This window comes from Sander lucioperca, chromosome 3, assembly GCF_008315115.2.
Source record: "Sander lucioperca isolate FBNREF2018 chromosome 3, SLUC_FBN_1.2, whole genome shotgun sequence".
Taxonomy (NCBI): Eukaryota; Metazoa; Chordata; class Actinopteri; order Perciformes; family Percidae; genus Sander; species Sander lucioperca.
The window spans coordinates 34,628,900-34,643,241 of NC_050175.1; the positions used below are offsets into that span (position 1 = coordinate 34,628,900).

The window sequence follows — 14,342 nt, forward strand, 5'->3', positions numbered from 1 at the left end:
AACCTAACACTTAATGTGAGAATATGCCATCTATAACTTTAATAAACACTGATACAAAAATCCTCAGTAAAATGTTTGGCGAAAAGGCTAGAGGGTGTAATTCCAAGTATTGAGGGGGGGGGTGACCAAAATGGATTTGTAAAGGGAAGGCAAGGATTTCATAATGTAAGGCGCGTTCTCAATGTACTGCCAAAATGAAGAAAAACACAGCTCTTCTCTCGCTTGATGTGGAGAAGGCCTTCGATAGGGTTGAGTGGACTTATATCTTTGACGTTATAGCTTGATTTGGTTTTGGAAATATTTTCCATAACTGGATCTATTACATCTCAACCCTATAGCTGTGGTACTGACAAATTAAGTGGTGTCTTAGCCCTTCAATATCACAAGAGGTTGCCTCCAAGGTTCACCTCTATCACCACTTCTGCTCATACTAGCTATTGAACTACTAGCAATAGCAATTACATTTAGTAGGCAAATACAGGGGATAACAATTGGCAACAGAGATTATAGAATAGCTCTTTTTGCTGACGGCGTAATTTTATTCTTAAAACAATTAACAACATCCATACCAGCAATGTTAGATCTTTGGTAGTGTCCTCGGATATGAATGAAATGCTTCAAAATAAATCACTAATGCTGCTTAATGAAAATGAAAGACAATATATAAACCAATACCTATTTGCTTTCAAGATCTCATCTAATTTTACATGTTTGGGCATCAAAATAACACCTCATTTAGAAACTATAGCAACAAACTATGAAGTAATAATAAACTCAGTACATAAATCTATAGAAAGGTGGATGTCCTTAACTATATAAATGAGAATAACTATATTAAAAAATGAACATATTGCCTAAATTCATGTATTTATTTCAAAATATCCCTCTCGCGCCACCCGCAGGAATGTTTAAGAAAATCACAGCACTCTTCGGGAGATTTATATGGAATAAGAAATGTCCTTGAATCCGCTTATCTCTGCTGTATCTTCCACTTGATACTGGGGGGCTGAAATGTCCAAATCTTTATTGGTACTACTTAGCAACACAATTGAGAACTATAATGTTCTATTTTTCTTCTGGAGATTCTCATTCTTAGATGGACATAGAGCCATGCTCCTTTAAGGTACAATTGCATTTGTACCTGCATCCAGCCAAGCTGAAGTACTTAAGAATACATACTGCTCCTCCTATAGTTCTTAATATGGTGAATGTATGGTATGAGGTAAAAGAATATATGAACATATTGGACTCTCTGTCACAATTCAGTCCAGTGTGGGGCAATGTTTCATTCAAACCAGGCAAGCTGGCTGCAGGATTCATGATATGGGCAAATAAAGGAATAAGTAAAGTAGGCAACCTCTTTAAAGAAGGAATTCTAATGATCTTTGAAGAAATTTCTCTAATGTATGACATTCCAGGGAAATATTATTTTAAATATCTCTGACGTGAGGAACTTTTGCAATGAGAGGGGTTTGATTTCATCAATATACTGTATAATTGGCTTGCATCTGGCTCTAAAGAAACATCGATAGTTAGACGTGAGACATGGAGGGCTGACTTAGTAAATTTCAGAAAACAATTGGAAAAAAACTTGTGATGCATCACAGAAAAAAAATATCAAACTCTAATTTAAAGCTACTCCATAATAATTGGCTGATGCAGACATACACAACTCCTGTTAAATTGAATAAATACAACAGTAATATACCTGACCGTCGTATGTCAATGGAGAGACGAATTGGGGGTGTATGAGAAAATCTGGAGGCCATTTGACCGGTTTGTAAAAGAAGAAGACATAGGGGAGCTGCTACTGTGATACTGTCATATCATTTGCTTTTTGTTTTTTGATTGTTGTAGTATGGCACAGGAAAAAAAAATAAAACAGCAGAATTATCAGGAACTACTGTACAATATGTGTAAAAACAAATGCTGCAAATGTATCAATCTCCTGGGTCATCCAATCTCTCCTCTCTGTCTGGCCACAATATTTCATCGACATCACACCTGATATCCTCCCTTGCAATGAAACGACAGAAATATCTTTTGGCATGATGCAGCCACCCCCTACAACAATCTGCTGTGATATCCTTACAACCAGCATCCATTGCATCCAGTAAGGCCAACTGGTCGTGAGGACAGTCATCATATACCTTCCATCTTCATGCAGAAAGGAACTCCTCAGTGGGATTTAGGATTGGTAAACAAACAGCTTATATCATATAACTATTATGTATCTAATATATGTGTGACAGGTTGTTGTGATTGTTGTTGCTCTATTTAGCATGTAGGGATTTACACAATGAACATGCGCACAGTTGCATTTGCTATGATTCAATAGCAAATGAATGCAAACTATTTTGACCTGCAAGGCTCACTCAGTGAATTTTGTGCCAAATCAATTATAAATGACTATAGTCATGTTAACAACTGACCTAATGTTCATATAAATAGTCATATAGTTTGACAAAGTTGAATAGTAATTTGACGACTATGCCAAAGCGATTGAGAGAAACTGTAACGGGAAGAGCTGGCTTCTTAGGATTCTGTGGAATGAGAATGTAAGAAACAGCCGGTAAGAAATCCCATACTTATCGCATAAATACTTGTTGGAGAGGCAGGAGTCAAGAGATATTGGACCTCATGCAAGTTCCAGTCGCTCAAACAGATTTGTTCTTATGTGGCCCATAGGAGTATTGTAGGAGAATCTATGGCATTCACGCACACACGGAAGCATCATTCATTTTCATTTTGGCCACTATATTTTGGCAACCACGTTCACTATGGATTCTTCAGGACAAGTAATAAGTTCAAGAATAGGAACATGTAAATTTCTTTTTGTGACACCTGTGTTGCTTGCTACTTGTTACATTTTCCATTGGCAATCCAGAATGCTCTTGTTACCCCAGAATAAAAAGACTCAACATCTAAAATGTGAAGTTGCACTTCAGCTTTGGTGACTGAAGTAAAATTGCTATAATTAAATTAAATAATATGACCTAATTTGATCTACACTTGTTTTTTGATCATGACAAATAATAATGCCAAATGATCATTTCAGATATACAGCATAGACTAGATATACTGTCACATAAATTATGAACAGGTAAGTGGTCTTGAAAAGGATTTTTTTTCTGTCTCTGTCTCGATTGTCTCTCATTTGGACTCAATCTTGACTAGTCCTTGTCTTGGACTTGTCTTGTGACTCGACGAAGGTGGTCCTGACTACAGCACCTCCTGTAGGCTGTAATATCATCCTCTGTTATAACACCTGACAGTGTTGCATTACTTACTGGCTGTAATATCTTACCGTCTAATATCTTATTGACTGTCGTATAAATAATCATGTACAGCTTTGCTTCCGAAAAGACATTTTAACATCTTAACTTCATGTCAAACATTTCCCTGTTTATATCTGTCACACACATGCTGTTTACACCAGTACTTTTAATATTATATGATATAATAAGATATCTGTTTTATATATATGATAATATGATAATTGTTTCAGCTCCTCAACACTGCTAAATCTGGTCTGCTGATTTCTGACAGCAGGACTTGAAGCTCCGCAGAGTGAAATTATTCTTTTTATTCTTTGGTAACATTTTTGATTAAATGAAACTTTCCCACACACAGATCGGATCAGGAATACTTATATGGCAATGTTAGTGCAGTGGATTTTGTTAATAATAAAATTTAAAACGACTATGTCCAGTTAAGAGAGTTTGGTGAATCTGACTTCGAAAATCCGCACAAACAAACTTCTAAGAGAAAGGTTTAGAAGACAAATCAGTTAATCAGTGTTTTCCGTATTTTATATAATTTACCACATATAACTTCAACAGCATCTGACTCACATGAGAGGGTTGGTGTTGAAAAAGGCGAGTCCATACAGGAACACTATAACACCCAGAACAGCAGCTGGAATCAGCAGTTTGGTATACAAGCCCAGCCACAAGTAGTACAAAGCCACTTTCTCTCCCAAGTAACACCTGCAGGAAAGAAACACACAGGCAGACATGATGTAATCAATCACTGGATTACTTTGATAGTGAATACAATTTAAACATGAGAATTCTCAGGCAAGTTCTGAAGCTATAAGGAACTGACTTGACATCGTTAAATGGTTGCTCTGTAAACAGACCCGACCATCGAGCCCACTTCTTCTTCAGATCTTTCTGCTTCTTTCTCTGAGAATCATGGAAAAAAACAACATACAGACATCATCCTATATGCTATTACACTCTTTCACATCAACATTACAACACCTGGGCAAAACGATAGCCTTGAGTTACACTTTTATTCATTTCAAATGAATTACTTAAACTGATATAACAACACCATAATCGTTTTGAATCAAAGTAATTGGATTAAGCTGTGAAAAGGGTTTTTCAGACACATATTTAATCAACATGTCATGTCTTTGAATGTGTATTCTGAGCATGTTGGGCACAAACAATTCTTTCAGGAGGAATTAAGTGATATCTAATCTCATGTTCAGGTTGTAGTTGAGTGTACTGTGTGCAGCTGTGTAAGTATCAGATTGTATTGTATCAGCAGATAATCAATATTAAAGGATCTGAGCCAAAAAAACTTGATTGTGTAAAAGCTCCAGCAGTTTAATGAGATCAGTCAAAGGTTTACTCACCTCATGGAGGCAGAACATGGTTTCAAACACATGCTTCATCAACAGCTCGTCCAGGTTTTCTGATAGAAAAAACAGAACATATCTGCATGAGAGGCTGTTGTTTGTCTCATATCACAACATGTTCGATACTCAATATTCATGGCTGCCTGTTGGATAATAGTGGATAATATGTTGTTATGTCTGCTGTATGTTTTCTGAAGGTCTACAAAGCTAGGGATGATACTACTGAATTCTATTAAATCAATTACACTCACCTCCTGTGTTGATGTAGGTATGTTGAAGGATGAAATTGACCATTCGGATTCTGGAAAAATAATAAAAAGTTCAAGTAAAGTGAAGAAACTGTATTGGCTGGATCAGAATGAGTAGGTTATGATGTGATGTATTTTGACTGCAAAGTTGTTATACACCATACACATACATCATGCAGCCTAAAATCAGTGAATCCATCTGTCTATGAAAACTAAACTAAGAGCCTGTTTTGACCTGGTTTTAACAAACATCCTGAGTGATCCGATCACAAGTGGACAGCTCTAAGTACGTGTATTCACACATGGCAACAGAATGTCTCCAAATGCGTCCTCAGTGACCACTTGTGATTGGATCTGACTTCCCCGCTCTATATGCAAATATATATTTACATATGATCATTCACATATACAGTAAATCATTCATTAGAAACGTGCAAGAACTGATAAAAAAGCGCAGATCACAGTCTGTGTGTGTGCCGACATAAGGATGTCTACAGATGGGAGCCGAACAATCTCTGTTATCTCTGTGTTATCACTGTGGTTTGAAGTTTAGTTTCTATATCTGCTTTATTTAACTTTTCATGCTCACTTATAGGAGTCGCGTTAAGTTGCTACTGATGAAGACCCAAAATTTCCTAATTTTGCTGCTTCATAATAAAAGCTTTTAAATAACAAAATAACGGGGGACTTTTAATGTGAGAAATCATAGGAAATTAAACTGTTCTACAGCCACTGATTTGACCACTCAGGCTCTCCAGCTTACTCCAGCGCTGTCAGCACTGTGGACCGGTCAGGCAATGCGAGATTAATAAAAAGCAAAAGGAGAAGTTGTGACAGTAGTAATATCCTACATATTCATGAATTCATATGGAACTACCTGTACATGTTTTACCATTGTATTGTTGTGTTCCACCAGTAACAACAATGCCACAACAAGAGCCACAAGATGGCAGAAGGGTACTTTGCAACAACAGTTTTGAGTTTTTCAAAATTAACGAAGTGCAATTATAAACGTTAGTTTACAGAGATGTACATAAGCACACCATGGAATCTCATTTGTTTATACAGTGACTTTAGGTAAGCTGGAGGATTTTCCAGTTCTGTTGTTTCTCCGTTATCTCAGACTCTGGCAGTGGGCATGGTGTCTGGAAAAGAGCAGCTGCAGGGTACCGGTATGCTAACGTTACCCTGTGTCTTTAGCTGCATGCTACCAGCTGGTAAGCTACGCTGTGTCTGTTGTTGTTTTCATCAAACTTGCACAAGTAGGCAGGAGTGGAGAGAGAAAAAAATTGGCACAGGGCTCAACGCAAACTTTTTAAGGTGGTTGCCGTAAGGCATCAGCTTTTGGTTGCCGAAATTGACAATACGGTTGCCATGTTTTAAACTGCCTATATTTGGAGCAATTCATTTCTTATGTAACTATACCACACATTTTAATAATGAAACAATGAGATAATGGCTTGCAATATAATTTCCTATCCCTCTCTAATAGGGGTGCAATGGATCACAAAACACACGGCTCGGATACATTTTTGGATTAGCACCAAAAAGGGGGGAATTTAAATGATTATTAAAAATGTAATAACAATAACTTTTAACAATAAGTACTTCTTTCACAAGTAAATTGCTGTTAAAAGAAGAACAAAAAAATGAGAAAAGGGTATTTTACAATAACTTTGAATGAGGTTTACCAGTTTACCAGTAAACGCAACATTTTGTCCCGTCTGTGTTGTCTTTCCAACAACAACAGTAACCAGTGCTAGTTTATGTCTTTTAGCTCATAGCTTTAGCGGCAGACTGTTGCAGACACTTTTACACCGTTTAGCTGTCAGCATGTTAACAGTGTTTAATCCAGTTACTACTGTAGCTAACAGCAGGGGCGTTTCTAGGACTTCGTCCGGACCCATTTAAATAAACTGAATGCAATGCAAAACAACAATTGGCTTGCCCAGTTTGTTAATAACCAGTGTATGTTAATTTTAGCTGACCAATTTGTAGATGTTATTTAGATGGCATCACTATTTGGCCTAATCATAACTGGCATGGCAACCCAACGGCCAAGGTTTTGTTTCCAGATTTGTTTGGTGACTTATGATGCGGAGGGGGTCTGGGGGCCCACCCCCAGAATTTTTATAGCATTAAACACTTCATTTCCTGCATTCTGGTGAATTGGTATGCACCTAGTTATATCTTTTTCTGAATCAATGTATGCTGGAAAAAGCTTTATGTAAAGAGAAACATAGATTACAATCCAAATATAAAACACAATGGAATATATTGCAGTAAGGCTGTCGGGTATTCTGTATTGCGTTCATCTATTTATTCTCCTGTAGATGGGCTTTTCTAATTATATCATTGAGTTGAGTTGAGTCAGCACACATGTAGCCTAGCATCATTTACTCTTCCCTCCTCTTTTGCATCTTTTGTTGAGGAAATAACCTCCTTAAATGTGCATATGACAATTATTCACCTCAATGATACATTAATTCATTTTAATGAATTAATAAACCCCTGGACTGTAATATTTCAGATGTGATGGAGCAAGATTTCTGCTCATGTTCAAAACTTTGTGCACATTCATAATATATCTGTGTTCTCTGAGATTTGGAGGAGTCGTGATATTTTGAGAAAAATAAAGTGATAATAGGCTATTAAAAGAATAAAGTCACTATATTTCAGAAAATAATCTACCTGTACCATAGTCTGCTGTGCATTACGTGATTGCTCTGCTGATACAGTCATACACACACAGAGCCCAGTTTGAGACTCTGGTCTCTGAATGAGCGAAAGTTTAGGGAAGTGGCTGTACGCTGCTCTACATCGGAGGTGGAAAACTGAAACTACGGCAGAAATACACGGAGCTCAAACGTGACACATCTGCCGCAGCATCTCCACAGCAGAGCGCGTCCATTACAAACCTGAATCTGCACAGACCACGGATAGCGCGCTGCACATCTCTATTTTACAGGTCTGCTTCAGAACTCCGTGTATTTGAGTCTGAACCATAGACTGTAAACGTCACGTCACGGGAACTTCAAACTAAATCATTTTTGCCCTCCTAAACTTTGTGTTGATGGCATCAATGTATTAGAATTACACCTTTCCTCACTTAGAGACGGTTGCTAGGTGATAGCAACAAATACGGCATGATGGTCAGACCCTGCACATAGCTGCCCGTTCTATTCGCCTCGGAAAAATAAACTGGACAAAGTTACAGTTCTACCATGAGTTCTAGCACAATGAAATAAGGCAACTTATGATTTCAGGGGTTTACATAGGCTATTATCCAGTTTCACATTTGTCAGTCAACTTTTCAAAATACATTTGGGGCTACACTCAAAACAGTCGGGGCTGAAGCCACGGCAAAATCGGCTGACGGTAGGCTAATGTTACCTGCTGTGTAACGTTAACGTGTTATTAGTGTTTACTAGCGTGACATGCAGCGATGTTTCTGTTGCCTCTAACGTGGGTTTCGGAGCATCAGAGAGCAGCGCAGACATTTAGCTGAGTGGCACCGTAGTGAGGCACCGATATCCGCGTTGCTATTTCGTCTGGTAGATACCGGGTACATGTGCCATATTAGCACCGGATTTTAACATGCGCCAGTAACGTGAACAGAAAATTGCGTTGCCTGTATCTTTTCACTGCAAACGCATGTGTGGAAAGCGGTCGCACAAAAGCTGAAATGTTGTGTTGCGCATGAACGTAGTGTTTTAAAATTTACGGAGACAACCAAATATAATATTGACTTCTTTTGAAATAAATTTCCAGTTTTGATTTGTTTTTACAGTATATATTAAAACAAACACAAATATTGAACAGGTGGTTAGGAACATCCTGTCTCAAAACGATGCTGAAAAACTAGTCCATGCATTCGTTACTTCCAGGCTGGACTACTGTAATTCCTTACTATCAGGATGCTCAAATAAGTCCCTTAAGACTCTCCAGCTGATCCAGAATGCTGCAGTGCGTGTTCTGACAAGAACTAAGAAAAGAGATCATATTTCTCCTGTATTAGCTTCTCTGCATTGGCTTCCTGTAAAATCCAGGATTTAATTTAAAATCCTTCTCCTGACCTACAAAGCTCTAAATGGTCAAGCACCATCATATCTAGAAGAGCTCTTAGTACCTTACTGTCCCACTAGAGCACTACGCTCCCAGAATTCAGAGCTACTTGTGGTTCCTAGAGTCTCTAAAAGTAGGATGGGAGCCAGAGCCTTCAGCTATCAGGCTCCTCTCCTGTGGAACCAGCTCCCAGTCTGGGTTCGGGGGGCAGACACTGTCACCATATTTAAGAATGAATTGAAAACCCTCCTCTTTGATAAAGCTTATAGTTAGTGAGTGAGGAGCTGCAGCGTCCGCCTAGCCTGGCCCACCTGCTTCTCTTCGTAGTCGTCAGATTAATCTACCATATAATCAATAATATAATCAAAGTAGAGGGAGGCAGGCCAGTACAGCCCGATCCGGTTGGGGAGAGTTCTAGCCCGACCAGGCTCCTCTCTTTAACCTCTCTCTAAGTTATTCTGTTATAGTTCTAGACTGCCGGGGGACTTCCTTCCTTCCTTTGACACACTGAGCTGCTTTCTCCTCTCTCTTTCCATTTGTGTGCATCCTTGTCCCAGCAATGCTTGTTACTAACCTAGCTCTGGGGAGTTCACTCCCCGGAGTCCTTATGTTTTTTTTTTTTCGCCCAGCATATTTCCTTGGATTAGGATGGCACCAAGATCTTGGTTGCAGCTGTCGCCGTGGTCCTGCTGCATTCCCTGCTACACCCTGCTACGCTCTGCGGTGCCCTGCAGTGTCCTGTTGCATCCTGCGGGACCCTGCTGCGTCCTGCTACGTCCTGCTATGCTCTGCTGTGCCACGCTACATCCTGTAACGCCCTGCAGTGCCCTGCTATGACATGAACTACTACGACTACCATTTGTAGTCACTGTTCCATTATCTTTATTGTGACTATTATTGCCACTGTTAATCATATCCCCAACCGGCACAGTCAGACACCGCCTACTAAGAGCCTGGGTCTGCCAAGGTTTCTTCCTAAAAGGGAGTTTTTCCTCGCCACCGCACTAAATGCTTGCTCTTGGGGGAATTACTAGAATTGTTGGGGCTCTGTAAACTATAGAGTGTGGTCTAGACCTACTCTATCGGTAAAGTGTCTCGAGATAACTCCTGTTATGATTTGATACTATAAATAAAATTGAATTGAAATTGAATTGGTTGCCAAAGGGGGCAACCAGAGACCACAAAACGGTTGCCAATTGACTCAATCTGGTTGCCAAGGGCAACTGGGCAACCATTACTGTCGAGCCCTGTGGCAATTCTGATTTTGATTTTAACAGTCGAAATTTGAAAGCTCATTTCAATTTAAAATCGAAATCGTGACACCCCTAGTGTATACAGTATGTGTGTACATACCTGGTACTCTGTGTGACGGAGCCCCTTTCATCTCCACACCAGTTGCAGGAGTCTGAGACTTTGAGCAGGTACTGGTAGTCTTCAAACATCTCGCTGGGAGCACGGAGACCGAAAAACACTTTGTCATCATGGAAGATCCGCTAACACACAAAAACACACACATTCTGTGAAATTCTGTCTAATTTGATTCATACAATCATTCCCACTATATTACGTAATGTGTTAGGTCAGGGTGTTTTGAAGAAATGTTGGTCAGTGAAGATAGAAAAGACTCACAGTGACAGAGATTTTTTTCTTTTCTAGCTGCTGGATAAAGGCTCTCTGTCTCTGAGCCTTCTGGTCCGTGTCATCGTTCACCACATGGGCCACCAGTACATAGTCAAATGTCTTCAGGGTGGGCTGTTCAAAGACAACCCCCCCCCACCCACACACACACACACACACACACACACACACACGACATATTTACATTGTTTACATTAAGCAGCTCAAAAGAGGTATTATACTCAGATTGTTCAACTAAAAGAAACAAAGCAGATATCTTTTACCCCCAGCTGTCTATGGTGACCAGAACTATTTAACAGAGCACTGTAGAAATTCTGTATGAGAAACTCACTGGTTTTGGTTACATCAGGGTTAAAAACTCTAGGTCTATTTGACCTGCTGCCTTGAGGAGTATTAAGTGCATAACGACCAGGTACAAAAACAGCTTTTTTTCCCCACAGGCTTATCATCCCGTCTCATTGTACTGCTCTGTTGATTAAACAGACTAAGTTAAAGCATGTTGTTCACAGTAAAAGAAACCAACAAGTTTGACTTTGCCTAGGATTCATTGCAAACTGGTCAAGATCCCAATACACTGAAATAGGTCAAATATACTGTCATACAGCTATACCAGTTGCTAAAACAAAACAACAAAAACAATCGTATTGGTTATTTATCGGCTGATATGGCTCATCGATAATCGACAATCAGTGGCAAAAAAACATGATGATGGGGATCTTTAGCTTGTATCCTACTCTGTTCATTAAATCCATTAAAAACGTATATGTGACACAGTGATCTTCCTGTAATGTTCCTGTTTTCTGTCAATACCTGTTTGTAATTTTTTGTCAACATTTTATGTATGTGGACACATTTCGGTTACACTTTACTTGAAGATATCTTCATAAAAGTAGAGATGCTCCGATACTGCCTAAAACGCTGGTATCAGGAAGTACTGGAGTTAATGCACCGATCCGATACCATGTAATAAAGCCCTAAAGAAAATATACGTTAAAGTAGTTTCTTTATGTTCTTTTTCCGTTATAACTGACTGTCAAACTGCATAATAAAAGAAACTTCTGTGGCATTCATTGTTTGTGTTTGTTCATGTTTCACAAAGAGTTTAACCTGAGCCAGACTGACAACAAAGATAGAAATAATATCACATCCATACAGGGATAGTAGTATACAGTTGTTAAAACATAATAAAATATATGACACACTGGTATTGGATTGGTACGTCAAGTTCAGGTATCAGAATCACTATCGGGAAGCAAAAAATGGTATCAGGCCATCTCTACATGAAACTGTCATGAACGTGTCATAAACATTATAAACAAGTCATAAACATTAATGACGCAACGCTTCTTTTAGTGTCATTCGGTTTTTATCATGACAACTTATGGTTAGGGTTAGGGTTCTTGTGTCATAACTGTGTCATGACAGTGCCATGTGTTCATGACAGTGTCATGTCACTCTTATGTAGATACCTTCAAGTAAAGTGTTACCCACATTTCATTGTCTATATTTTTTACGACTTCGTGACAACAGAAAGAAGACAGTTTCCAGCTCCATGAAGTAATCCTTATTTTCCCAGTTTGGTGTGAAAGAACTTGACTGGGCTACACAGAGCCCTGACCTCAAGCAACTTTATTTATATAGTAAAAACTAGCACCACAGTTTAAAAAAAAAAACTGTTCTGGTGCCACCGAAAGTTCCGCCGGCCCTCATTCTCGACCAGATGTCCCTCACTTTCCACTTTCATTGTGTTGGCATTCTACTCTTTAAACTCACTGATTATGATTGGTTTAAAGAAATGCCAATAAACCAGAGCACGTTTTTCTCCTATCACGGAATGTTGTGTGGACTAGCCAGACCTTCTTCCACAACGCTGTGGAAATAGGTCTGGCAATGCAAAACTAGGTTTTACTTAACAAATAAAGCCCACATCGTGTTACAGGAGTGAGCACACCTAACAAACCCATTACACAAGATACTAGATGAAAATGAGAGAGCTTACATGAACAGGTTTACGGTTTCAACATCGTCTGTTCATGTCTGACAGCATGCAGGTTTATCTGTCTAACACAGACACAGACTCTTTGTTTGCATGTTACTGATGAGGTATATCTACAGTTATCGTGTTTAAATATGAAAAGTGGACTGGAGGAGAGAGATGTGTGTTCTTACCGTTGAAGGAAGTAAAGGATCAGTGCTGTAACTGTCCTTTTGTCCATCGCACAGCTCAATGCTTTCCTTTAACACACACACATACAAATGAGGTAAGCAATAAATCTACATACACAGTACAGTACAAGCATGTTGTTTTACCATACTGACTTGATAGTGTCATATTACAGATAATTGTAATTAAATCCAGACCCATTTTGCCCCCGACATATTCTGAACTTTCAGTTAAAATGAGACTAACTTTTGAGAGAGAAATAACAATGTGTACAAGAAGTGCGCTGTAAGCTAGAGCAAGCGGAGAGAGAGAGAGAGAGAGAGAGAGAGAGAGAGAGAGAGAGAGAGAGAGAGAGAGAGAGAGAGTGCATGAGCTATGAATGAGAGAAATAAAGCTTATTTTCTAGATTTTTCACAGCTGTTATGTTCTAAAACACAAATAAATAACCAACAGAGACAGACTCTTCTCCTCTGCATTTCATATTTGTAAATGAACTCAGTTTAACAACTTAATGTTTCATTCACACAGTCTTGTCACACTCTGCCAGATGACTGACAACTTTGTTCGGCTCATTATCTGTAACCAATGTCAAATGAAGGCATGTTGGATGGAATTAGCAAGCTAGCTAACAAACATTAACGTTTTGGGAGCTGCTCGGTCCCTCCACTTTTTTGCCGAGATACAGCTTTGACAGCCCTGGAAATGGACAATCTGTTAAGCCTTCTCCCGCTGTCTGATGCTGTCTCAGCGTGGAGTGAAACAGTTGGACTGTAGGCCCGCTGATTCGGACCACACTGTTTTGTTGTATTGTAGCAACACACAGCACTGACTGATTATTTCTGGGTCAAAAACCACTGCATCGGTAGAGTAAGTAGGGGCAGTTTTAATCTACGAAGCATGCAAAGATGTTAACCCGACCTTACTCCGGTTAAGGTGTATACATGCACGAATACCCCGGTTACTAAAGAATTTATTTAGGCCTGTTAACTGGGTTATAAGCACTCCGATTTTAACCGGGGTAAGGTGTATACATGGAGTTTGAGAAACCGGGGCATCATTACCTGAATATAATCGTTTTTTTTTTAACTGCATGTAAAATCACTGAGTGATTCATTGCAGGTTCAGCAGTAAACAAGGTACTGGTTACCCTAGTATCGATTTATGACCATTTAAGGATGAGGGGATAACATTTATTTTTGTTTAAAAGCATATAAAGTAAAGTTATTATTTGCGGTCAGCTTTCCAACTCATTTTAAAGGCCTTGTGAAACAGAAGTCAGAGCGCTATTTGCTTCTGCATATTTACATACAGTCTTTCCGGTAAAAACACGAAGCTAGGGAGGGACTTGTCTCAGATACTGATTGACGCTTAAAGTAGCCAATAGCGCTAGGTGGGCTAGAGTGACAGCAGCTAAACATGGAGCCACAGGAAGAAAGCCTGTTATCTGTTGTGGAGGACTTATCGCCACCGTATGTTTTTCTGTCTAAGTGACTGATGGGAACAACAATCATTGACATTGGTCCAGTATTAAGCAAGATCGTTGCAGTTGGCAGTCAGCGAAACAAGCTACAATGTAAGT

The 14,342-nt window shown here is 39.2% G+C and overlaps 1 protein-coding gene across 3 annotated transcripts in view; it reads right to left on the reverse strand.

The window, feature by feature from the left end:
- The window catches only part of LOC116045188 (anoctamin-9-like), a 35,920-nt gene that overhangs the window by 16,393 nt on the left and 5,185 nt on the right, over nt 1-14,342 (reverse strand). The window contains exons 2-8 of one of the 3 annotated variants that reach the window (XM_031292708.2): nt 12,771-12,834; nt 10,591-10,730; nt 10,315-10,454; nt 4,900-4,949; nt 4,646-4,704; nt 4,108-4,187; nt 3,855-3,989 (exon numbers count right to left, since the gene is read on the reverse strand). In XM_031292708.2, the coding sequence (XP_031148568.1) occupies nt 3,855-3,989; nt 4,108-4,187; nt 4,646-4,704; nt 4,900-4,949; nt 10,315-10,454; nt 10,591-10,730; nt 12,771-12,834 (668 nt within the window). Of the gene's footprint in view, nt 1-3,854; nt 3,990-4,107; nt 4,188-4,645; nt 4,705-4,899; nt 4,950-10,314; nt 10,455-10,590; nt 10,731-12,766; nt 12,835-14,342 lie in introns of all 3 variants that reach the window. The other 2 variants (XM_031292709.2, XM_031292707.2) reach the window with 2 other exon arrangements.